The sequence below is a fragment of the Brassica napus genome, chromosome C7 (assembly GCF_020379485.1).
Source record: "Brassica napus cultivar Da-Ae chromosome C7, Da-Ae, whole genome shotgun sequence".
Taxonomy (NCBI): domain Eukaryota; kingdom Viridiplantae; phylum Streptophyta; class Magnoliopsida; order Brassicales; family Brassicaceae; genus Brassica; species Brassica napus.
This window is the reverse complement of record NC_063450.1, coordinates 14849287-14874084: the sequence shown is the minus strand read 5'-3', so window position 1 is coordinate 14874084 and position 24798 is coordinate 14849287. Positions and strand designations below refer to the sequence as shown.

The 24798-nt window shown below is 37.9% G+C and overlaps 3 protein-coding genes and 1 long non-coding RNA gene across 4 annotated transcripts; 1 reads left to right on the top strand and 3 right to left on the bottom strand.

Annotated features, from left to right (window-relative positions):
* Positions 1-1649: 1649 nt before the first annotated feature.
* Positions 1650-3346, bottom strand: LOC106375702. The gene is made up of 2 exons (XR_001275330.3): positions 2577-3346; positions 1650-2434 (listed from the first exon to the last, which is right to left on the bottom strand). It is a non-coding gene; the product is annotated as an uncharacterized LOC106375702 (long non-coding RNA).
* On the top strand, positions 3346-7538 carry LOC125589806 (peptidyl-prolyl cis-trans isomerase FKBP62). Its single transcript, XM_048762288.1, has 3 exons — positions 3346-3682; positions 3789-3916; positions 4018-7538. The coding sequence occupies exons 1-3, from the start codon at positions 3581-3583 to the stop codon at positions 4127-4129; spliced, it is 342 nt and encodes a 113-aa protein (XP_048618245.1). The 5' UTR covers positions 3346-3580; the 3' UTR covers positions 4130-7538.
* Positions 7539-7839: 301 nt separating this feature from the next.
* LOC125589797 lies at positions 7840-10062 on the bottom strand. The gene has a single exon (XM_048762240.1). It carries the CDS (start codon positions 9579-9581, stop codon positions 8679-8681), a length of 903 nt encoding a protein of 300 aa, XP_048618197.1. The 5' UTR covers positions 9582-10062; the 3' UTR covers positions 7840-8678.
* Positions 10063-10299: 237 nt separating this feature from the next.
* LOC106373017 lies at positions 10300-18502 on the bottom strand. Its single transcript, XM_022705767.2, has 17 exons — positions 17924-18502; positions 17487-17856; positions 17318-17392; positions 17164-17226; positions 16857-17042; positions 16158-16781; positions 15333-16067; positions 14953-15234; positions 14596-14748; positions 13919-14304; positions 13196-13643; positions 12684-13001; positions 11643-12393; positions 11495-11553; positions 10922-11386; positions 10803-10841; positions 10300-10654 (listed from the first exon to the last, which is right to left on the bottom strand). The coding sequence occupies exons 1-17, from the start codon at positions 18280-18282 to the stop codon at positions 10469-10471; spliced, it is 5499 nt and encodes a 1832-aa protein (XP_022561488.1). The 5' UTR covers positions 18283-18502; the 3' UTR covers positions 10300-10468.
* Between the last annotated feature and the right edge of the window lie 6296 nt (positions 18503-24798).

Here is a 24798-nt window from a genome sequence, read left to right as displayed (position 1 = left end):
GAAAAATAATAATATGAGGAATTGTTTTGTCTCGGGTATGTTGCTTTCTACACAAGTGCTCTCCTTTTATAATCAAAAGAAAGTGCACGTTATGCAATCTAAGGAGTCAGCCAAGGTACGAATCAATTGTAATAATGGCATTGATTTCCAAGATTCTCGTAAGTTAGCTTTTGTAAAGTAATGTCTTGGTTTTGACCAGTTCAACAACTTTTATTATATTTTGCTTGGGTTTATAATTTTACTAGTGGTTATCCCGCCCTAGTAATTTTGCTATGGGCGAGAGAGTTTACACTAAAACTATATTATGTTAAAACATATTTTAATTAATTAAACATTTAGAAATTTACTTCAAATGAAATTTTAACTATAATATGATTTTATTCTTAAATTAAATTGAAACTTTTATTAAATTTTGTTGGTTTGAGTTCAAAAAATCACTCACATTTTTTTTTGTTAGAAAACACAAAACCATGAAATTGAAAAATTAAGAAAAATGTAGTGAATTATATTTCTTCTTTTTCATTTCTATTTCACTTTGAAATAGTTAAAGAAAATCAAAAGTAAGAAAAACTCATTTTTAAAAAACAATTAAGAGTATAACTTTAATACTATTAGAATAATTGATTTTTTCACAATAATAAATTAGGCCACATCCAAAATTAATCAATTGAAAATAATGTAATGTGATAAAATTAAAAAGTAATATATAAATAGTTTCAGTAATGTCACAAATAATAATTAATATATACTATTTAACAATAAATGATGTTTTATAATACATTTTTGTTTAAGTTTATATTAGATTTTCAATATATAATGATTTTTTTCTTTTTTTTAGTGTTTTGTTATTATGTTTTGTAAATTATTTTAGCATTTTTTGAACTTTTTTTATAACAAAACTATTTGTTGGATTCTTGGTCTATTGATTATGTCACAGTTTCCTAGAACACTTTAGCTTCTTCAGTGGCAGAAGGAATCATCCTCTATCACCACACTTTATCCTACATCTCTTTTGGGAGTCTGGTCTGGTTGCAGTGTCTCATCTCCAGTGAAGCTATAAATCAAGGTTAGCATGTTTGCAACATATGTTTTACTTAAGTCTTAGTTTTAGTTGTGACATTTTTTATTATTTTCTTAAAGTCATCAACCTTTCCGTTGATATATAGACTGATATTTCGTACATGAAATGGTTGTGTAGTGTTAGATCATATGTGTGTTGTTGATAATATATTATGATTTTAAAAGTCAAATTTCAGATGAGATTGGAAACTGTGGTTATGTTGTTTATCTGCAAGTCTTACTTATAAACACATCTTTAATGTTTTTACATATGAGATTAATATGCTCTATTGTTGAGGATTCCTCTGATAATCTGTTATATGGTGACCTACCCTCTCAGTCTGTAAACTCAAGCAGCTGGACACTTTGTATTTGTGACTCATAAAGTTGTGTGTTTATTTATTTCACGTTCCAGTTTAGTCTTCTCGTATATTTTATCTGGACCTTCCAACTTGTGGAAACATTATGAACTTAAAAGAACAATCAGCTCACAGCCACCAGCAAGCTTAACACAGATTTCAAACCTTAAGATACTGTGACTTCTGATTTTTGTTCACATTTATTTATGAAGCACCAAACTTGGAAACTGATTAAGATAAAAGTTTTTAGGTTCTAATTATGATGTTACAGTGATCTTGGGGGGAACCATTTAAACGATGGGATACCAAGGTTACTTTAATTACAACAATAACAGATAATGAAAGGTAAATATTATTAAAACTGTCAAGGCAAAAGCTTTCGAAGTTATTAAACGAACATACAACTACCAGGTGGGAAGTTAAGCATTACATGCATTTTTCTGCCGCGCCCATCCTCGAAGTGGGTGACCATCTGTAGTTTTATAACACCGTGTAAAAGTTCATTATGCACCACGTCTATTGAGGCTGTAGCTCCCTCTTATCATTCCAGAAGTAGCGAAGGCAAGGCACCCTTGTTTAGACCATGAGAGGAATTTACTTTTAACAGCTTAGGCGGTGATATTAGATGAGTCAGCAATCAAGTGAGTTGGGATACTTCTGCAGCTCGAACATTCGTAAGTTGAGCCATTGCAGTGTCGAATGACACAAAGACAGCCGTATCAGATGCATCATAAACAGCCAGATGGACTCGGTAGAGAGAGAAAAAAAATGAGATTGGTAACAGATGAACTGCGAATAATGGTTGATAGTGTATTAAAAATGTATTACCTGCTGCGCAAGTGAATGATGAGGATCCTCTTTGCAACTTACGTTAACACTTCAGGGCGTACATTATCAGTTTCAAATTTGGCTTTGAGCCGTGCCTTTCAAATTTGGCTCCGTGTGACATCAAATCCACTGAGCGAATTACACAGAACCTTCACCGAGATGAGGATGATCTCTTGGATAAGAGTTGACTGAAAGAGAAGAATATACCAAAAATTATTCCAATCAGGAGTCGTAAAATACGTATATAACAGTCACAAGACACAGATAAAGCCTCCTCAAGACCATGTCCCAATCATTAACTCTCCACCTTTCTAGCTCCCAGAACCTTACCAGACAGCCGGCTTTTAAATTGGCGAGAAGAACGTTTGAATTAGACATATTTGATGGTTATGCGTTAACCGATGTAGGTCTTGATCGATCCCAAAAGAGCCATTTATAGGTCGAGCTCCAAGCCGTTACATCCGCCGATAATGATACCCAGTAAATGAGATGGAAGGTGGGCGTAGCTTAAAGATTGGATTAATGGTGGAGTTAAGGAGAATGGCAAACATTTCATTTTTTTTTTTTTTTAATCAGAAACCATAGCCATCTGAATCTGAATGTCTACGGCTCCGAGTAACAAAGAGAAAGCGATTAAGAAACCCTAGCGGAATCCCAGGCCGAGATATAATGATAGGCCCAGCCAATAAAAACAAACGGAACTTTCACAACCAAATGACGGCCCATATAGATTCATTATCGAAACATAAGTCCAGAGCCGACACGTGTATACTTTATTATTATAGATATAGATAGATATATAAATATACAAATTATCATGAATAAGAATAACTAAATAAGTTAATTGACGTAATGTCCAATTAACAAATTTAAGTTCAAATTCCAACTCATATATCCAAAGTGATCGAATTTGCTAAATATTTTATATTTAGCCAAATTTAAAACTTTATAAGTTTTGCATGTCACTCATTTTGAACTTTCATTTCTCATTCAATATAACTCTGATTTTGACAACCAAATACACTAACTCATAATGTTCACGGTGACGATTGTATCGTGCCCAAGTTCCGGTTCTTCCGACATATGTCTCCGTCGAAAAACCCATCGGAAAATTGGTTCACACCACTTTGTCAAAAACGAGTTCCAACACTGTATTCCTGAAGAAAGGTCGTGGTGAAGGCGAGGAACCCTTTGAGTTCAAAACAGATGAAGGTAAACTACGGTTCTAAAAGTATCTTCAAAACTTTCTGTGGGATGCTCCGGACTTTATCGATGTAACTCATTTCCTAGATGCTTAAACAGAGAAAGTGATCGATGGACTTGATAGAGCTGTGATGAAGATGAAGAAGCAAGCAAAAGCATTGAAAGTGGCTTGCAATCTGAATGATGCAGCCTGCAAACTGAAGTTGCAAGACTACAAGCAGCTATGCACAAAGGTAAACTATTTGGCTGTTAAGACTACATATGCTTTCTTTTACAATTCAAAGCCGAGTTGAAACAAAGGGGTAGTAATGGGTAAATAGTTGTTTGGATATATGATAGGTGTTAGAACTGGAAAGCGCCAATGTGAAAGCCCTATACAGGAGAGCGCAAGCTTACATGGAGTTAGCTGATTTTGACTTGGCTGAGTTTGATGTCAAGAAGGCCCTTGAAATTGATCCCAACAACAGGTTTGTGTTTTTTCATATACTACTAAGTGAACATTATGCTAGAAGATAAAGGGAAGTTAAATTAATTGGCATTTTAGATATTTTTTGTATCAAAATGATAGGGAAGTGAAGGTGGAGCAGAGACGGTTGAAGGAGAAAATGAAGGAGTTCAACAAAAAGGAGGCCAAGTTTTTACGGGAACATGTTTGCGAAGCTAAATGTAAGTATCTCTAGTTTTAGGTGAAACATGTTCGTTGATTTTATGCAGTTATAATGGATAACCAAATCTTCTTTTTGGGGTGGGAATATGCAGGAGTGATAGCATCATGGCGGGAGAAGAATGGTCTACTTTAGATGTTTTTATCTTTCTTAATTTCGATTTTTAACTTGGGTTTTAGATAGACTTCTCGAAGTGTTGTTGTTCTCAAGATATTTTGCCTGTACTTGCGTGATTAAATTCATCAGGCAAAAAGATGAGTCTTGGATGGACTAAGAATCTTTCTAGTTAAATAGTTTTAGTGGTATTTTTGTTTTGCAGAATTGCAACTTTTCTTGCAAAATATTTCAGGCTCCTTTTCCCGTAACTCTTCAACGTGTTCTTACTACTGAGGTCAAACCAAAGATAATTTATGTGATGAAGCGCTTTTGTTCAAACCGTCCTATTTCAATTGCTGTGACCATTGAAGAATAACAAATGTCAGCGACTGAAGCTTAGTATTGCGCGTGGTGATACGGTACGTCACCTCACGGCACGCTCAGTTGCTTTCATTGTGGAATTTGGCAGTTTAATAAGCATTAATCATCATCGTTGGCTGCTTCCGATGATACTGGACGTTAAAATAGTTTACAATGGATGTGAATGGTTAATCAAAGAATAACTTCGAGCTGATTCTTGTATATTCTTGATGATATGGAGGGCGTGCTTTACATCTTGTCTTCAACCAAAAATATCACAATGCAACAACTTTATTTGTTCGCGTTGGTTGGTGGGAAAGTTTATAACTTCACAGTCTTCACTATTCAGGATGGTGCCATAATCTGATAGAAAAAGAGGCAGTAGAAAATCTTCGCTATATGAATATCTTGCTTCGCATAAATTGACAATTTATATACCTTGACGTACTATTTATTGCTAAGTGATATTCCGTTACTAATAGATAAATAAATATCTGAATAATGTTTTGGCCTAATAAACTAAAAACTCTATCTCTTTCTTTCAATCAATGACGTTTAAAATGAATGGAGAGAATACAAGATTTATACTATTCGCAACAGCGCTTTCACGTTAAAAGTTGTAACAGTTAATATCGATACTACCCTTAATGAATAATTAAATTTATTAATATATAATTATATATAACTATAATAATCAATCAGTTAACCACAAAAACGTGTTTAAAATAATATATTCATGTTTATCCTTAATGGTTACTCAAAAAGAAGAAATTAAACCAATGATAAAATATTGTATTATTATACCTTAGTTTAATTTGGTTGGATGCAATACATTCATATATTATAATAAATTAATGATCTTTTCACGTACTGAAATATAATAGAAAGAGATTTCATGTTTTTCACAATTTTTTAGTAAACAAAAACCATTATAACGATCATGTATGCATGTATCACTAATTTTTTTTAAAAATAATTATATCTTAGTACCTATTTTCTTTTACAAAATTTTAAAGTATATGAAATAGTAAAATAAGTATGCCACAAAATATCATTATTCCAATTAATGTTTTAGCTTTTTATTATATATTTTTATTTCTGTTTTAATTTTATTTTGATTTTGTGTTTTTTGAAATTTTAAAAAAGGTTTACCTCTATAGTTTATTTATTTGCGTGTAATGTGTGTATATGGTTATGCTCTCATATTTTAAAAAGAGGAAGATGAAACAAAATCTGATAAAAAGAGTTGAACAAAATTAAGTGATTAACAAAAACAATTTATGATTGTGGTCTTTAAACTTATAACATATATCTAATATTTCGTAGAAAAAGTTAAGTCTACAACCGCAGGAAAAACACCTAATTAATTATATATATTCTCGTCTTTGGAACTTATATGGTATACTATTATATATATTTTATTACTCAATAATATAAAAGTATATATTAAGTTACATATACTATGTATTATCATATATTATGTAATTATCCTATGTATCATATAGTATGTAAATATCCTTTTAACTATGGTAAAAACTCTATAAATTAATAAATCGTTAAATTAATACTTTTTTTGGTTTCGAATTGAGCCGGTTCAAAATATAATACAAATAAATAAAATAGTAAGATAATTTTTTTTTGAAAAATCATATGTAAATATATAGTCCTATTAAATCATAAATTAATAATTTATATATAAGGTTTATGTAAATAGAACTAAACATTGTATTATTTATTTTATATTCACAGTGAAGCTCATCGCTTAACCTTTAATATATTTTGATATAATTTAGTAAAATTATATCTAAAACTGCATTTAACTTCTATGAAACATATATATTTCTCATACACCAAATAGTATAACAAAAACAATATAAAAGTCAAATTTCTAAAATTTAATTAATATATGTAATACATAATCAAAAATGCTTCTTAATTTTTCAAAAAACAATATTCTAAAAATAGAAAAATCTAAAATAGAAACTTTTTGTAAATTAACGACTCTACAAATTAATAAAATTTTATATCAATAACTCTACAAATGTATTAATTTTTAATTGTAAGTTAGTTACTTTGGTATTCAATAAGAGCTTTATTAATGATAATAAACAAGGAAACAGCGTATATATAAAAAATTAAAGATTTGTGTAACCAAATTGTGGAAGATGTGATGAGCAAAAAGTTAAAATAATTTTTATACAAGTTTTAATTCTCAAACTAACATTCTAAAAGATATGTCTCTCATCAAATATATTTTTTATGATATGCCAGTCTGGAACACCTCTTTTATCAAAGATATTCTTACTATATTTTTTCGAAAAAGATGTTCTTCTATCTTACTATGCATTTTAGAAAAATTGAGTCCATGAAGACATGGATTTGCTATTATAAACATCATCATATTAGATTTCCCTTATTTCTAATTTATTTTTATAAAGTTGTAACTATCGTATAAAACTAAATAATGAAAAGCAGAATGCTTATATATAGAAAAAAATATTAAACAAAAATATAAATCGGTATTAGTTAAAATTTAATTGACCATTTCCTTATTCATATATAAGATAGTCTTATTACATTTTTAAATATCTATATATTTTTATAGGGTTAAAAGAAGGAAAATAGATTCTGAATTTTCATAATAAAAATATTTTTTTTTGTATTTTGTGAAAACTTTTTTCATGTATAAAATGTTTAAATTTTAATTCATTCTAAATTTTTAGAATACATGAACAATTATTTATATTAAATATTTTTGATTGATTTATTTTCTTTTGTCAATAATTGATTGTGAGATGATTATTCCGCAAACCTAAAAATTAAAAATTAATCTAAATTTTTATTTTTTAGATAAATGATTAAAGTTAATAAATAAAATTATCCAAAACCTAAAAATATATTTTAAGTTAAAAAAGATAAAATTTATATGATTAGATAAATGATTAAAGTAATAATAAAAATTATCCAAAACTTAAAAATATATTTTAACTTAAAAAAGATAATTACTATATATATTGTGTTGTTATTTGAAAATTATCTTTTGATAAAAACTAAAACAAATTAAAAAATATAACTAAATATTAATCATGTAAAAATATTAATTTTATATATATGAAAAGAGAATATTATGTGATTTTAAGATTTATTTATTAATAATAAACATAGTGTACAAAGAAACTCTCAAAATATTTATAAGAATACATAAAATTTTTGAAATGAAAATATAAACAATAAGTTATCATTATAGTATTTTAGTTAGTAATACATGTATTAATAAGAAACTATAAAATGATTATGCCTGCATATGCGGACATAACACCTAGTTAGAAGTATTAGATGATCAGCTCAATGAAGATGAGGAACACGAGTGATGAGAGAGTGTGTGTACCAGAATGTGTAAAAATGTTTTTACTCATGTTAACCGTATCTGTACTGTGTTAGTTCTACTTTTATACAACATCTAATACCGTTTAATCATATTTGTACATCCGGTTTAATAACTCTAATAAGAAGCAATAACCTCTAAGCCATAATTTCTCTACTTCTTCTATTTGATTGTGCATATATCTCCTTAATTTGATTGGCTAACTCTTTTATATTTCCTTTGACAAGTTTCTTTTTTCTCGAACCGGTTCTTATATTAAGCCGAGTTCATCATCTCATGAGATGGCCCTGATGAAAATTTGAAGTCCATCTCTAACCATCATTACAATCATATCTAAGAGTTTATATATATCCACGCAGTTGTAGTTGTAGTAAACGAGACCATACTGTGTTCCATATATTATTCTTTTGTGTCTCTTTCAGTTTTACTAGTTCAAAGTTAAAATTTAGATTGAATTTGTAAGTTTTTAGTATATTATTTAATTACGTTTAATATAATAGACTTTCCATGACTCGAATGTTTTAAATAGCTAAAGGCAATTTAGAACTGATCTCAAATAGAAACATCAATTTCTCTCATATGATTAACAAGATGAACGCAGCCAGAAAAAAAAAAGATTAACAAGATGAATATATGATTAACATGATCAATCAAATTGACGTTGGTTTTACATATAGGAGAATTAAGAAAAGAAGAACAACAACGAACAATTAAGCGTAGGGATTAATTAGCAGAGAACATGTCACTGACGTGGCCACCAAGCCAAGGATCCATGGTCTCGGACCTAATTTCCCATGTCGGATCAAAGGCTTCCCATGGCATACTCTTGAGATCTTCCACCGAAACACCCAACTCCTCAAGTGACACGTGTCGAATACCCTTATTACTGCTATTATCAGTACCCTCACCGACAATCTCGTCCTCTCTAAAACCAATGAAATTATCACCGTGATGATTTGATGATGATAATTGGCTTTCGTAATCCTTGTTTGTATTTGTCTTCGCCTCCAGAAGACCAGTAGGCGAAGAAGGAAAGCAGGAATCCACAGGAGTTACGATGTCTTTGACGTAGCCGCCAAGACTTGGAAGCGACACGTGGCCATATCCTAAACGATCTTGATTTTCCTTGTTGTTACTAGTAACACTATCGCTGTAACCAAGCAAATTCTCATGATCACTTGAAGATAACGATCTCTTATCCTCCTTCGTCTTCGTCTCGGGAAGATTAGTTGAAGAAAAGCTTGAATGCATTATTGGTAACCTCTTGAACACGGAACTTAATTCGTCGAAGGAATCAACGTCGTCCCACCAAGACCCCAATCTTGGCTTCTTCTTTGAAGGCTCTAGGGTTTCGTCTTCCTCATCGTCGTTTATGATGATGACTCCACCAGTACTAGAAGGTGTCAACGAGTTAGAATCGAGGTTTTTTCTCTTCTTCGACTCTAGGGTTTCCTCTTCGTCATCGTCGTCTATGATGATGACTGCACAAGTAGAAGGTACGGACGAGTTAGAATCGAGGTTGTTTCTCTTCTTATTTGTAGAAGATGGTGGTCGCAAGGATGTCTGGAAAACGAGAGAATAGAGATCGTCGTCCGAACGAGAGCACTCTTGTTTCTCTATCGCCATGTTTCGCTTCGAACGAATTATTGAGCCAAAAAAATATGACTGAGAGAAGAAACTTGGCGAGATATAAAACTAGTTGAGACTTCTTGAGAGAGACTAAAGCAAAGCCCTTAACTGGTGTTTGGTGGTAGAAAACGTATGCGCTATTTAGTTTATATAAAGAAAGAGTAGAGGTTGGAAAAAAAAAAGGAAATAACGCAACCTTGAAAAAGGAAATTAATATCTCAGATAAGGCAACAAAAAGGAAACTCTTTTAATAAAGATTATGGTGACTACTATACTATCCTTTTTTTTTGAAACACAACTTTCATTAATACTTAAACTTCCGTATTACACTTTGAAGAAGAGACAATCCTAGCATTAGAAGCAAAACAGTAAGACAATACAACATAACTGATAGATGTAGAGAAACCTCTAGGATAAATCGACAGCGAATTCAGAGAACAACTCGAATGCGTCAAGGTAAATTTCACGGCACCGCCGAAAAGTTGAAACATAGTCACATTAAATTGTGACGTTGATAGCCAATCCACACCTCGGAATATCGTCGAAACGAAATCCATTGCATTTTCAGGCCCCCGCAGACCGCTCCGGAAGATAACAAAACGATTAGGGATTTTGATAATTTCATCTGCAGGAAAGGTGACACTTCTCATGAGAAACAGTATTGTTTTATTCATACTTAACACTAAATCCCAAAAACAAACACTAAATCAGTAAATAAATAAATCAAACCTATTTTTTATTTGAAGTTATTTGTATCAGACACTATGGTTAATGATTAATATTACACTTGGTTAAAGGAAGCTGTTCGACCAAGAAAGATTACATTTAACTTTGTTTTGAAAGATACTTCAAAACAAAAGTGAATCATTGCATATCTACTACATTCATAAGGTAAAGAGTCCCTTGGAGTTGGCAAACAAGTGTTTGCGGCTGATAAGCTCCTGTTTTTTGGGGCCGGTTATGAGGAGACTGTTTAGCAGAGACGGAGGACCGGTGAACTTGGTTTGCATCATTTCCCTCACTTTCACATACCCATCGAGTCTCATCAACTCCAGAAGCTTCCTACAGCTCTGAGAATTGCAAAAAGAGATACATATATAATGTTATCAGAGACCAACCACAGATCATATATAGAGAGACACAAGACGAGCATTAATAAGTTTCTGCATATGAAACCGTTGGAGAAGAGGTTTAGGATATAGATGGGTTGTAAATTACCTGAGGATTTAGTACATCCATTAGGTTTATGATCTCGTCCTGCCACAAATGGAATGATTTTGATAAATAATTAATAAAGATTATATAGTTGTGAGGAAAAGGGAGAAGCATTTTTTTACCTCAGGTATACCGGGATTTTGCATCACGGTACCTAGAACACGGCGAACAAGTCCATCAAAAACGACTTTATTTATGGACCCATCTGCGTTTACCCATGGATATATAGGCACTGGTGATTTCTCACAAGTAGATTCCTTTGTTTCACCTCCGAAACTCATTCCAAATGTAACAGATGGACTTTTCATAGATGCTTCGTGCAAACCGCTTGTTTGAGCCGTTTCAGGAAGGTTAAGAATTGTAACCTTGTGAACGCTGTAACCAGCAACGTGCTCACGCTCGTCCTGTGAAGCAATGCCGATCCTAGAGACATCGTTTGACCTATGTTCCCCAACAGCTTTCTCTAGGTAATTCACTGGTAAAGGCCGTTGAAGATTATTGTCTGAGGTTTTCCCTTCCTCCATTGTCAAGAAGTACTTTGATCGGTAGAAGGAATGGACAACACGGGAATTATCATACCCATTTACCTGGATGTTAACATAATAGAGTCTTGTTTAGAAAGTTCCTTGTTAAAAAAGGAAAATATTCCGCAGCATATGGAAGTGATTGACAAATAAGAGATGTAAAGAAGAAACCTTCAAAGCTATCCGAAATGTTTGAAGAACATTTACAACACAATCAAAAGTTTCCTCGCCTGCAGATGAACAAGCGGCAGAGATTAGAAATAACACTGAAGAAACTAGTTAACACATGCGTACACTCCAATTTTCCTGATGCTTTTACCTGGAATATCAATAAGACGTTGGACTTCTTCAATGCTCAGACCATGGTCACCAGCTTTCTGAAGGGCATCGGAAACGGTTTCAAAAACACCAGGAGTGAATACACCCACTTGCTCGCCTGCAGATTTGGCCATAACAACACTAGCATAACTGGCCATCGCTTGCCAGGGAGAATCATCTAGACTGCCTGGTACGACTGTAGCATCTGTAGAGTCGAAAAGTTCCTTCAAATCATCAGATTCACAGCCACTATTTGCTACTACCCGGTTGAAGAGAAGTTCACCAGTGCGAGAGTCATCGTCTTTAAACAACTCTATTGCGTTAGCTGTTGGTAGAGTTACACAGCGAACAGATACTGCTATACCAGGGAAACCCTTTTCCTTTCGGAAGTTGATTTCACCTTCGCCGAGTAGCTTTTGCTTCTTAGCACTATCCGCTTCAGATTCCTCTATCTCATCAGATCTTCGTTTTAAACCTCTTCGATCTCCGGGCTCTCCAACACCTTCTTCGGGCAAGGATACAGATATAGAGAGTTCACCGGAAGAAACCAGTGAAAAGAAATTTAAAATATCGCCACATTGCAAATCCGAAGTAAGAGCGACTCCCCCAGCCATCAGGTCTCTTTCATTTTCGAGAAGCCAACGGGAGAACTTGGCTGCTCTTGTCCCAGTATTAACCGGGAATGGAGACTTTGAAATACTATGCAAGAAGTTCTGCGAAAGCACAAATGGCTGTCCACCACTTCCACCAACCTGGAACGTATTAATAAAAGTAATGACCTTCAGTTTGCTTTGATATAGAATATTAAGATGAAAACAACAAAGTGAGGTTAAGGAAGGTGTTTCTCATCCACCATTTCATCTAAACATCAAGTATGCACGCAATGTGGTTTTGACAGCAAAATCGAACCAACAAAAGGAAGAAAAGATAATACATCAAAGTCAAACATGGGGCTTCACCCGGACACTCATATGCCTCTTCATAAAATCTAGAAGTAGCCATCAATTTTAGTTCTGCAACAGGAAATTGATAAGTAGTTTACCAGGAACTTCTTGTCTCGAAGGTAGCTATAGGCTGTAAACAGGTCTCTCTCTGAATATCGTCTTAAGGTATCTTCCAGCAGATTTGGCATACCAGGTGCAGTGGGCATGCTCAGAAAGACAAGCTTTAACAGCTCTACAGCAGTAGAAACTGCCAGAGACTTCCTTACTTGTATATTACCATTGTCGTTTCCATCTAAAGGGTTAATGGTTTGATGAAAACGATAGTGTCCAGATCGTCGAGATGTATCTTTAACTTGATCCACAGAAGGATTTTCAATGTCGTCTGAGCGAATTGCAGGTGGAACAGTTTCACTCCCCTGCAAGTTCATAATTATAGTTTATCATAAATTGCCAAAAAAGAACGAACCATTGAAATTAAGACCTTCCAGGTGAGGACGAATGAGATGGCAAAATGTTCCAGTAAATGTAGCAGTAACATGAAATATCAAAGTGAGGCGAAGCAATTGTAAGGATGGTGAAAAAGAAAAGAAAAGGAAGTAAAAGTATGCACCTCATCAACTATATCTCTGTTTGACCATTCCCGAGAGCTGGGCTTCGCCCGTTTAGGGGCCACCAGTTTAGCCATCTTCTTGAGCTCAAGAATATCATCAAAGGCTTGACATATACTATTTTCACTGAAGTCGTCCCATTTTTCATCATCAGAAAAAATATCTTTACCATGCTCAACAAAACCAGAATCCGTTCTGACAAGAACATGTGAACTACTGCTCTCAGGCAAACACTTCTGTTTCGTCTCTAGATGTTTTGCATAGCGCTCACTGAGTATATTGCAAAGCCTCAAGACCGCCTTCCGAAATTTATCATTCTTCATCAATGTTTGAGTCCGTCGCTTGCAAGCTAAAGGAGGTGCGGGCAGTTCACGAACTTGAGCCCAGTTTACTCCATGAAATTTTGCCCCCAGAGCTGCGCGGTGTCTAACATATTGACTCAACAATTTCCTGACAAGGGAATATTTGTCAGTGGTGTAACCCAATCAGCTATAATACCCTATCTCAGATAGGAAAATGCCTAAAGCATGAATTAATGAACACTCAATCATATGGAACTCTTAAGGTATTGAGCGCACCAAAACATAAAGTCTCTGAAGAGAGACTCCTAAAACCAACATTACATTGGACATTTGCAATAAGAACACGTTTTTTTTTTCTATCACAACTCATATAAACACATAGCTATCTATACTACTGAAGTTTCATTGGTGTGTCAAGCTTACCTGTCCGCCGCATCTGTCCATGAAAATCTTTGTGCAGGAGTTGATGCGGTCTTTGAACTTGCATACTGGTTGATTAGAGAAGAACACTGCCCCTCATTTTCAGTAAGATCCCTTATCTCTTCATTTTCTTGTTGATTCATCCGAATGTGGGTTTGGTCTTCTTGTATCGTATTTCGAATATCCTCACTATTTGAGGCATCAATAGCATCTGAATTTAGAACATTCTGTTCATCTATTATTTTGGATCTGACACCTTTTCCAGTAGTCTTTACGGGAGTTTCTCTTTTTCTTTTCCCAGAAGATGGAGAAGGGCTATTTTCTACAGCGTGATTTTTATCTTTTGATTTCAGGCGTCTTCCACGCTTCGCATGGTAGACATGCATAACCTGAAGTATGCAACCAAAAATATAAGATATCTCACCCAAAAATCAAGAAGAAAAAAAATAGAGAACATCCAGGTCAGTTTTATTCCAGAACCAGAGATGAGAAAGCTTTAAATCGAACTTTAATTAGATTCAAACTGAAAAACTACAGAATGAAGGTTCCCAGTCGGCATGATTTCTAAGATTAAAAAGACCATAAGAAAACTAGTGGCGAAATTACCACCTGGTCTCACATAACTAAGTGACCATGACATTTTTAACAATTTATACAGCACCGCACAAACATATATTTACCTGCTCTAAACTCAGGTTCAGATCCTTAGCGATCTTCTCACACTCTTTGAATGAGAGTTTTTCCTTCTCATCAGTTGCAATACGCTTTAAGAGCATAGCACGCTGTTCTGCTGTCATGACGCAATCTGAGGCCCAAGAACGAAAACGGAAAACCTAGAAGAACTGACAGTTAGAAGCTGTTATCTAAATACCAGGCAGCTGAAAATTAACATCACAGGATAATATAGAAGACAGATATACGCATAACATGCATATATATTATGAGTGTTATAGTTTTTTTTTTTGTCCATGAAAAAAATATACAATCAGCTGTTGTATCTATATAATAAGCCATGCTATAGAAGATCAAGCTTATACCTCTTGAACAACAGATCCCGGAAATGCTTGCTTAGCAGCTCTGTGATCAGCAGCGGCATAGCAATACTCTAAAGTTAGCCAATATTCATCTACAGCATCTCTATTTGATAGAATAAAGTCATGCCGAATACGAGGGCGAAGATCAAGAGACATGACACTAGGTGTAGCAGCAACAAACACAGGTTCCTCTATATAAGGCATAAGCTCCATTGCATGTGTCAAATTGGCATACTTCTCTTCAATCTCGTCATGTCTGAATCTATTACTTACCATCTGAATCAACTACAAAACAAAAAAGGCACAAGCAATAGAATTACCTGGTTTTTAAACTGCACACTTTCATGAAATATGTACTTGAGATGCAATTCGGTTATTATTACCTTTAATCGGCGTAAAATATCAATAAGCATTGATAATCTACCAGTCGCAAGAGTATCCATTAGAAGCTTATACTCTTCGCTAGGAAGCTCGGAAAGACGCATACCCTGTTTGCATTTCTTCATCATATCATCAGCTTTCTGAGTAGATCCAACAACTTGTAAAAACAGTTCGAGTGGCATGGCTCTAAAAGCATCTTCAAGTGCAAACAGATTCTCAAATTTATGATCATGTGCAGAAGAAAAGGCATTGTCCCAGCCAGGTAAGGAGCTAAAATAGTCCCAAAGGAAACAATGTAGGAGCTTCACGCGAACCATCTTTGCAAGCACGAACCCGTTGGCTCGCATGGCTCCTGATTTGCTAGCTCGTGCATCCAAATCCACATTACTTTGACCTCTCTGAATGTCATTCAATATCGGAATTGGTTCGTTGTTTTTTCTCTTTGACAAACTCTGGCCACGGAGTCCCAGTTCAAAAGACCTAATCTTATCATGAATAACACCAAATTCTTCTGGAGTCAATCTTTGAACAGATGGATGTAAAACTACCACAGAGCTACGGTTACGACCACAATTAGTTACATTTGGGACACTAACGGCCATGCATTCACAGAGTCCTTCTTGTTGAAGCCTTCTAAGAAGTCTGTCAATGGTTTTTCGATCCACCTTGGTGCTCCTGTCTTTCTCAAGACTGACAAGCCATTTGTGTAGTTCTGCTCTCAAAACAAACTTCTCCTCCTTTGACCAGCGAAGAAAGAAGAAACAATCAGTTAGTTGGGAGGGAACAGAAGAAAATTATGGAGAAAAAATAAAGTGAACAGTGAGTACATTCAAGCGCTCAAGTATCCTCCGCTCTCTTCGAGCGTTTTCAACAGTGATAGGAAGTTGTTGATGCACTTTTGGTTTAGACTGCTTCGGTAGAACGAGATGATTCATTTCTGATAAAGCCAAATCAGCGGATCCCATTGCAGTGTCAACCACCTTATCACCGATCTCATGGAATGATTCTTGCAGGTTACGACATGCAAGCACATTTCTTCCTGTGGCATTAGATGGGGAACAATGGAGGACTCCTGAACTTCTTTCAGAATCAGTAAACCGTCCAGGTGTAGCAACTTGGCCTGAGTTGCATTCAGAATCAGTTAACCTTGGAGGCGTAGCAAAGTCAGCATCAGCCACTGCAAGACTGTGTTCGATGAAAGGCTGAGCCAATCCACCAGTAACATGAGGTGTGCTGGAATCATTAGTCGGTACGTTACTTTCCCTGCTAATAGTTTCAGCTCTATCTGGAAACAAATCAGCAGAATCGGTCCCAGCATTACGAGAAGTCCAAACTCTGTACACTGTAGTCTTTTTGTGGCTTTCTGCCTGTAGATGCATCCCGACTCGTGAACAGATACTATGAAGCCGAGAATAGCTCTTCTTCTTATCAATGCCAAGTCTTTCGCATACCTGGTAAAAGTAACAATTTAAGACTCTTCAAGTATTCAAATTTCTCCAAAAGACTGTAAGACATCAAATGAATACCTCCATCACAGCTAAGCCTTTAGATCCTTCAGCATCAACCATATCATAAATTTGATTATCTATTGGAAGTTCCAAAGTTTGTTCTGTTTTTTGAGTACTCCTTCCAAATTTCAGGAATTGCTTTTTCCCACAATAGGTAAAATCTTTTTCTGAAAAACTTTTTAGCAAACGGAGGCATCTTTCCACCTACAAAAGGACAACCCACACGGAAAACAGTATTGAATTCAAACACAGAAATGCTTCATAAAAGGGAAATGGCCAGCATATACAGAGAATGACGGAATGAGATACAGATAATATAGCTCACCTTATTGTTCACCGCAGCATCAAACTCCTCTACTATATGAGACTCCGACAATCGGCGACAAACCTGGTGTCATTCAGGATATCATCACTGAACTTGAATTAAGTTCTAAAGATATGTCTATACAATTAAACAAGAAGAAAAAGTTATATATTACACTTCTCCAAGCTCTATGCCTTGAATGTGAACCCAGATAACCAAGGTCTTGCTTAACGTCTGAGACGACTAGAACCTGCACAACAAGATATTTTTTTATATGGAGGTAGAAAGATCCAGCATGATTTAAAAAAAAAAAAAAAAAAAAAAAAGGAGTATTTGCACTTAACCTTATCATTAGCTTCTTCAAGCTTATCACAAATTGCCTGCATCGCTGGTAGAAAATCTTTTATGAGCGTATCCTCTTTTGTAATCTCAGATTGAGTACTTTTTTCTCCGGGAGCAGTTGGGTCCTCTTTACAGATTTCAAACCTCTGCTGAGAACCCAAAGGCTTGGAGTAACTACTTAAGTATATCATGTTGGTGCTAACGCATGAGGTGGTTTTGGAATCTCCTTCACCATCAACTTCCTTTGTTCTCACAATCGCAGGTTGTCTAACAATCAAACCTCGAGACTCGAGCTGCTTCACGATATAAAAGAAGTTCCTCCCTTGGATGTTAAACTCTTTAGCAAGTAGATTTTGTGCAACACCGTTGGATCTGCCATTACAATTCACAACTCTTAATAGAGTAACTAAACTAAATTTGAAGAACCGAGAAAGCTTACCGAGCAACAGCTAGCCGCTCGAGAACGCGTCGTTGAACGGCTGAGATAGTCGTGTTATTGGACTGAGCGTCGTACAAGCCTACGAAGTTACCTCGGAGCTTCTCATTCGCGATGATCCTCAAATCGAGTCTATGAGCATCTTCCAGCAGTTGAATCGAAGGATCTGATGATCCATAGACAGTGTTCTTCGCCTTGAACTGGAGCTGAGGGATTGATAGCAGGTTTCTCCAGACATGTGACTTGACGGAAGGAGATAGAGGAGGAGGAGGAGAGAGCCGTGACCAGAGGGAAACTAGAGGGATCCCTGTGTTTCCCTCACAACAGATTTCCTCCAGTGCGGTGCATACAATCGAGTCCATTCCACGGTGAGTTAGGTCAACTGGAAACTCTTCCCTTACGAAAATTTCTCGCCGGTGAGGTTTTTGGGAAGTTACGCGACGATGGCGGGGTCAGAGGAGGGTCGAGAGAAAGACAATTTGAGTTCTTGGTGACGGGATCGATTCATTGACCTGCGAACAATAAACATAATTACGAGGTTATTATCAAGTAGGGTGCGACGGTGTCATGGGCCAACCCGAATGAAAAACGCCCAAAATTTTAAAAAATATTTATATATACATAAGCTCCCAAATTTGTAAAAAAAAAATTTAGAACCCTAAATTATTGAAATCTTTATTAAATTGTTAAGATCCCAAAAAATCAAGGATCAATCTTGGGTGTGACTTGTGAGAGAGATAGAGAAGATCAAAATGACAAAAATGCACCTATTCAATAAATTGATTTCACGCATTCATTCTCTCTTCAGACTACGTATTGTTTATTTACCCTTAACCGCACACTGTTCATGAATAAAAGTAATTTGTATTAGGCGGAAACGACATTAACTATGGTGCAGTGGTGCCATTGTAAACATTCCGACCACAATTTTTTTTTTTTGACATCAAACATCTACAGATTCATATTGACTCTGTAAACCAGACCGGTAACTCTGCATTCATATGACCGACGAAAGACGGTTGTTTCCTAACACTGCGTGCTAAGTTGTCCGCCTTTAGATTCTCCGTCCAAGGTACATGAACGATCTATGAGTTTAGGAAGCTTTTTTCAAAAGCTTAAAGTATTTCAGGTAACTGTAAAACACTGGTCATTCTTCTGGTTCTGAAACCATTTTTAGCAATTAAGAACAATCCATCGTAAATGTAACCTGAAATTGCCTTAAATTCCTCATGCATTCCATTGCCCAGATTAGCGCTTCCACTTCCAAATAGAGAGGTGAAAGACTTGGCCTTACATTCCTTGCCCTTAACAATCCATCAAAACCCGCTAAAGTGCTTTACTAGCCTCGTCCTGAAAATTGTTCCTTATCTTTCAAGGAGTCATCTATGAAATACCATTTTCATGGGATTGTTAGTATGATTTTGTCATGCACTTGATATGTAACTTTCATGACCCAAACCCAGGCCCATCTGACACTCAACGAGGCCCAAAGTCATTTCCAGAGGCCCAAGGTATTTTGCTTTAAATACCCTTCATCCCCACCTTATTTTGTCAGAAACATCAAAAAAAAAAAAGAGAAGAAGAAAGAGTAGAGAGAGAATTAAGGGAATGGAGAATTTTGGAAGAATTTGAGCTGCCCGAGATCGCCGCCGGAGCTACCTCACCGACGGACCGTGCCAGCCTCGTCCCCACCGTGAACCGCAGCTCAAGGTAACCAGAAAACGCATGCACTTAAGTTTTATTTCGGCCGTTTTAGTAAATCGATCATAACTTCCTAACCGTTGGGAATTTCGTGCATGCAAGACCACCATCGTGTTCCTCTCGTTGAGACGAAGCCGTAGACACCAACCACGCCGCAATCGGAGCCCGGACGAAACCGCTAGAGCCTCCCGAACCGTCGCAGTCTGCCGGAGCCGCCGCGCATTTCGGCCACTCGCCGCCGTCGCCGACCACCGTTCGCCGGAGCCGCCGTAACCGGCCACCTTCCGTTCGCCGCCGAGAAGCTGCCGCCGCGTCGCCGCCTTTCTGCCGCCGCCGCCGTTGATTTACCGGTAAGCCGCCGCCACCCTCCGCTGTCGCCGCCGGTGACTATTGCCGGTGACTCGCCGGCGACTCGTTAACTCGGCCGAGTCGACCGGGTGAGTCAACTCGGTCAACCGGTTGGTTTGACTGGTTTAAATTGATTTAGGGCTGGTTAGGTTAAACCGCCGGTTAAACTCAATTGGATTTCGGTTAGGATAAACCGGTTGGTTTAAATCAATTCCAATCTGCCCAAGGGTTGACCGGCTTGGGTCAAAGTTGACCGGGTTGACATTTGACCAGCGTGTTGACTTTTTCGTAAACTTTGACTAAACCCGTTTTAAACCGTCCGAAAACCGTTCTGACTCAGAATTTTGCCTTGATTTCAGATTTGGAGTCTATTTGAGCAGCTGGAGTTCATAGATACCACTTTTCTCTATTGCTAAGGTGAGGGTCTATTCCCAAACTTCTCGTACACGGCTTAGGACCTCGAATAAGTATAACTTATTTCTAATATGTTCTGTCTGCTTGAAATCGAGTCTGTCATTGCTTGTATAGTTATTAGGTTCTTTGCTTAAACCGAAACTTGGGTGTTAGAGGATTCAACATTGATTGTTTCACTTAATGTAAATTCTTAGCTAAGACTTTTTTTGCTGGGTACAGAGACGGACTTATGTATGCCGGATTGTATGGGGGTTACGGCCAACTTTAGTCGACCGGTTGAGCTGTAGACTGGGTGTGTCGATAAATCGTCTACGGGCGGTGTCCGAGCACTATCTCGAGCTGTGTTATGTTTTTGGCCTGTTAGTGGGCGGCGAGTGCGCACCTCGCTAGGATCATTGCTTGTTGCTTGGGTATTTTAGGTGCCATGTTTGACATGTATTAGAATTAAATTATATTTATTCGGAGTGTTATGTCCGGGTCCATGGACTTCGGGGTAGCATCCCATACCTCATTGGGCGATTCCCCTGTCGCTCACCCATCACTCTTCCCCCTTTCAGGTGTGACCAACGAGCAGTAGTGATTATCGGACTGGTGATATTGGGCTTTTGGGCTTCTATCGCTTTTATCGCTTTTATCGTTATCGGGCCTTTAGGCCTTTGGACTTTTATCGTTTATGTTATTTCCTATTTCAGACTTTCGAATTTATGTTGTCGTTTATTTCGGACTTATGTTATTACCAGTATTTGCGGTTTGGACCTTACGGTATTGAATTTAATCCGATATTATTATATAGAGTTTATTATTATTTCATTATTTATTATAATGTTATTTTTTGCATTTATATTATTTCGAGAAATTCGGGTGTTACATTTTTGGTATCAGAGCGGAGTTCTGTCCCGGCTCTGACCCGGGATGGCGATTTTTGGAGACTCGATTTTATTCGGTTTAAACATTTTTAGACAATTTCAAAATATTTTCGGGGATTTGGAACTTTGAAAATGAAAATAAATAGCACATTTCTGTTTGATATCACTTCTCCTTAAATGCTGGTATCAAAAGTTCAGCGTAAGTTAACTTTTCGCTTTCCTTTCAGATGCCGCCAAAGAGAAGAGCTACCCGTGCCCAGACCGCCAGAGCTGTTAGAGACGATGTAGATGAGCGTGATTAGCCCACGGTTCCGCAGCCCGCTGCTCCACCGATTGATCAGGAGGCCATGAGACAGATGGTTCAGGATGCCGCTAGACAGGCCGCTCAAGAGGCAGTTCAGCAGATTGCCCAGGAGGCAGCCAGGCAGGCCGCTCAGGTGGCTGCCCGAGTAGCTGCTCAGGAGGTTGCTCGTCAGATGGCTGCCGTTCAGCAGGGTCCTCAGGTTCAGGTGCAGCAGGGTCCACAGCTTCGGGTTCAGCAAGTTCCACCGGTTCAGGTTCAGCAGGATCAGCAGATTCCCGCTCAGCATGATCATCAGGATCCCGTTCAGCAGGTTCCCCTTCCTCAGGTTCCACTGCGGCAGGGACCAGCTCAGCAGTTTGCTCATGGTGTTCAGGATCTACCGCCACCACCACCGCGACCTCATGTTTACCCGGTTTATGACGAGAGTATCTACAGACTGACGTGTCAGATGAGGAACAAGGATATGGAGCATTTTAGTGGGAAAGTGGATGCTGTAGCTGCACATGATTGGAAGTTAGCTTTGCAGCGGAAGCTGGAGATTATTGAGAGTCCACCAGAGTTGTCCCTTAGACTGACTATGCAGTACCTTCGTGGGGATGCTCTTATATGGTGGGAGGGAATACGATTGAGTCATTTTGGGCCAGAGAGGCTCACCTTCGCTGACTTCATTCGAGAGTTTGATAGGAAATACTTTCCAAAGGAAGCTATGGATAGGAAGAAATGCGAGTTCGAGCATGTAAGCCAGGGAGAGATTTCTATCAGAGAGTATGAGGTTGTGTTCAACCAACTACGCAGATTTGCTGGAGTGGGCATTTCAGAGGAAGACTTGATCAGGAAGTTTTTGAGTGGGATGCGAGTGGAGATTCGCAACTGGTGTCGTGTAGTCACTTACCACAGATTGGAGATTTGGTAGAGAAAGCTGCCGAGCAGGAGGCAGGTTTGGCAGAGGAGAAGAAACTTGCTAAAGCAGTTCATGTTAAGTCTGGAAAAGCTCCAGAGTCCCAGAGGAGAGCAGGGGACCAGTCGGGATTACCGAGATGTCCTCTTTGCCATCGCAGTCACAGTGGACAGTGTATGAGGTGTCTTACTTGCAGTAAGATGGGACACACTGCAAAGTATTGTTGGGTTAAGCCATTGGATACGCCACCAGTCAGACAGATTGCAGCACCAGCAGCACCAACAGTGGCGCAGGTTTGCTTTGGTTGTGGTCAGCCAGGTCACATCGTTAGAGATTGTCCGAGGAGGGGCAATGCGGCACTTCCACCACCACCGAAGCGTCTAGCCATCGCTCCACGTGTGTTTGCGGTTGGAGATCCTCAGGGAGCTGAGCCGATGGCAGGTATGAGACTTTTCAATACTTGTTTGTGTTTGAATATTTTGGTTCGTGGTTGTCATGTGTAGTTAGCAAAATTTTGTGTAGGATCGGTTTCGGTTGGAGGTGAGTCAGCTCATACCTTATTCGACACGGGAGCTTCTCATAGTTTTGTGAGTCCGCGTTTAGTCCAGTCTTGGTCCTTTCGGGGTGCCTTCGAACCGAAGGTCAAGCAGATTCAGACAGCCGGCACAGAGAGATTGGGAGCCGTCGACGTTCATCACGGCGAACCAGTTTTGCTTGGAGGGACTGATTTACTCGGAGATTTGACGGAGATGGAGCTGAATTACTACGACGTTATTCTCGGGATGGATTGGTTGTCACGACATCGAGTAGTATTGGATTGCCCAAGAGCGAGAGTTCATATCCCTAGAGCAGAAGGGAAGATCATATTCCAGGGGATTCAGACGCACCAGGGAATTTCCATTGTCTCCATGTTGCATGCAGAGGAGTTGTTGGAGAGATGAGCAGAAGGATTTTTGGCAACCATTTCGATGGTTAAGGATGACGGCCAGCGTGAGCTGCATGACATCCCAGTGGTTGCAGAGTACGAAGATGTTTTTGAGGCTTTAAAAGGGCCACCACCAGCTAGAGCTGATGTTCTTACGATCGAGGTGGAACCAGGAGCAACACCGGTTTCACGAGCTTCATACCGCCTCGCACCAGCTGAGATGGGGGAGTTGAAGAAGCAGTTGGAGGAGTTATTGGATAAGGGTTTTATCAGGCCGAGTACTTCACCATGGGGAGCACCGGTATTGTTTGTGAAGAAGAAGGATGGGAGTTTCAGGCTTTGTATCGACTACAAGGGTTTGAACAAAGTGACCATCAAGAATAAGTACCCTCTCCCGCGTATCGACGAGCTGTTGGACCAGTTGCAGGGAGCTTCATGGTTCTCTAAGATTGACTTGGCTTCATGATATCACCAGATTTCCATAGCTGATAAGGATGTGCCGAAGACAGCATTCCGAACCCACTAAGGACATTATGAGTTTGTGGTAATGCCGTTTGGGTTGACGAACGCACCAGCCGCGTTCATGAAGCTTATGAATGATGTATTCCGTGAGCACTTGGATAAGTGTGTGATCGTTTTCATTGATGATATCTTGGTTTATTTTCGGAGTAAAGAAGAGCATGCCGAGCACCTACGGATTGTGTTGGGAAAGCTGAAAGAGCATCAGTTGTTTGCTAAGTTGAGTAAGTGCAGTTTTTGGCAGAGGAAGATTGGATTTCTGGGTCATGTGGTTTCAGAAGCAGGAGTTGTTGTAGATCAAGAAAATATTATTGCTATTTCAGAGTGGCCGACATCTAAGAGTGCGACGGAGATCCGTGGTTTTCTCGGTTTGGCAGGATACTACAGAAAGTATGTCAAAAGTTTTGCTAGCATTGCAAAGCCAATGACACGGCTAACAGGAAAAGACGCCAAGTTTGATTGGACAGATGAATGTTCGATGAGTTTCACTGAGTTGAAGCGACAACTGACCCATGCGCCAGTTTTGGTACTCTCGAGGCCAGGGATACCATATGAGGTTTACACTGATGCGTCAGGCACTGGTTTAGGATGTGTACTGATGCGTCAGGCACTGGTTTAGGATGTGTACTGATGCAGGAAGGCCAAGTCATTGCGTATGCATCACGCCAATGGAGACCTCACGAGGCTAATTATCCTACACATGACTTGGAGTTAGCATCGGTTGTTTTTACGTTGAAGATCTGGAGATCATATTTATATGGGGAGAAGGTGAAGATCTTCACGGACCATAAGAGTTTGAAATATATCTTCACTCAGGCGGATTTGAATTTGAGGCAGCGTAGGTGGGTTGAGTTGTTAGCAGACTACAACTTGGATATTGCTTATCATCCGGGAAAAGCTAAT

What these genes read in the sequence shown, in the direction of transcription:
- LOC106373017 (XM_022705767.2), bottom strand. Translation starts at nt 18,282, where the DNA reads ATGGACTCGATTGTATGCACCGCACTGGAGGAAATCTGTTGTGAGGGA. An exon ending in GGATACTTGAGCGCTTGAAT is followed by an intron (nt 16,068 to 16,157) that starts GTACTCACTGTT and finishes CGCTGGTCAAAG; the next exon opens with GAGGAGAAGTTTGTTTTGAG. An exon ending in TGGACAGATGCGGCGGACAG is followed by an intron (nt 13,644 to 13,918) that starts GTAAGCTTGACA and finishes TTCCCTTGTCAG; the next exon opens with GAAATTGTTGAGTCAATATG.
- LOC125589797 (XM_048762240.1), bottom strand. Translation starts at nt 9,581, where the DNA reads ATGGCGATAGAGAAACAAGAGTGCTCTCGTTCGGACGACGATCTCTAT.
- LOC125589806 (XM_048762288.1), top strand. Translation starts at nt 3,581, where the DNA reads ATGAAGATGAAGAAGCAAGCAAAAGCATTGAAAGTGGCTTGCAATCTG. An exon ending in ACAAGCAGCTATGCACAAAG is followed by an intron (nt 3,683 to 3,788) that starts GTAAACTATTTG and finishes GATATATGATAG; the next exon opens with GTGTTAGAACTGGAAAGCGC. An exon ending in GAAATTGATCCCAACAACAG is followed by an intron (nt 3,917 to 4,017) that starts GTTTGTGTTTTT and finishes TCAAAATGATAG; the next exon opens with GGAAGTGAAGGTGGAGCAGA.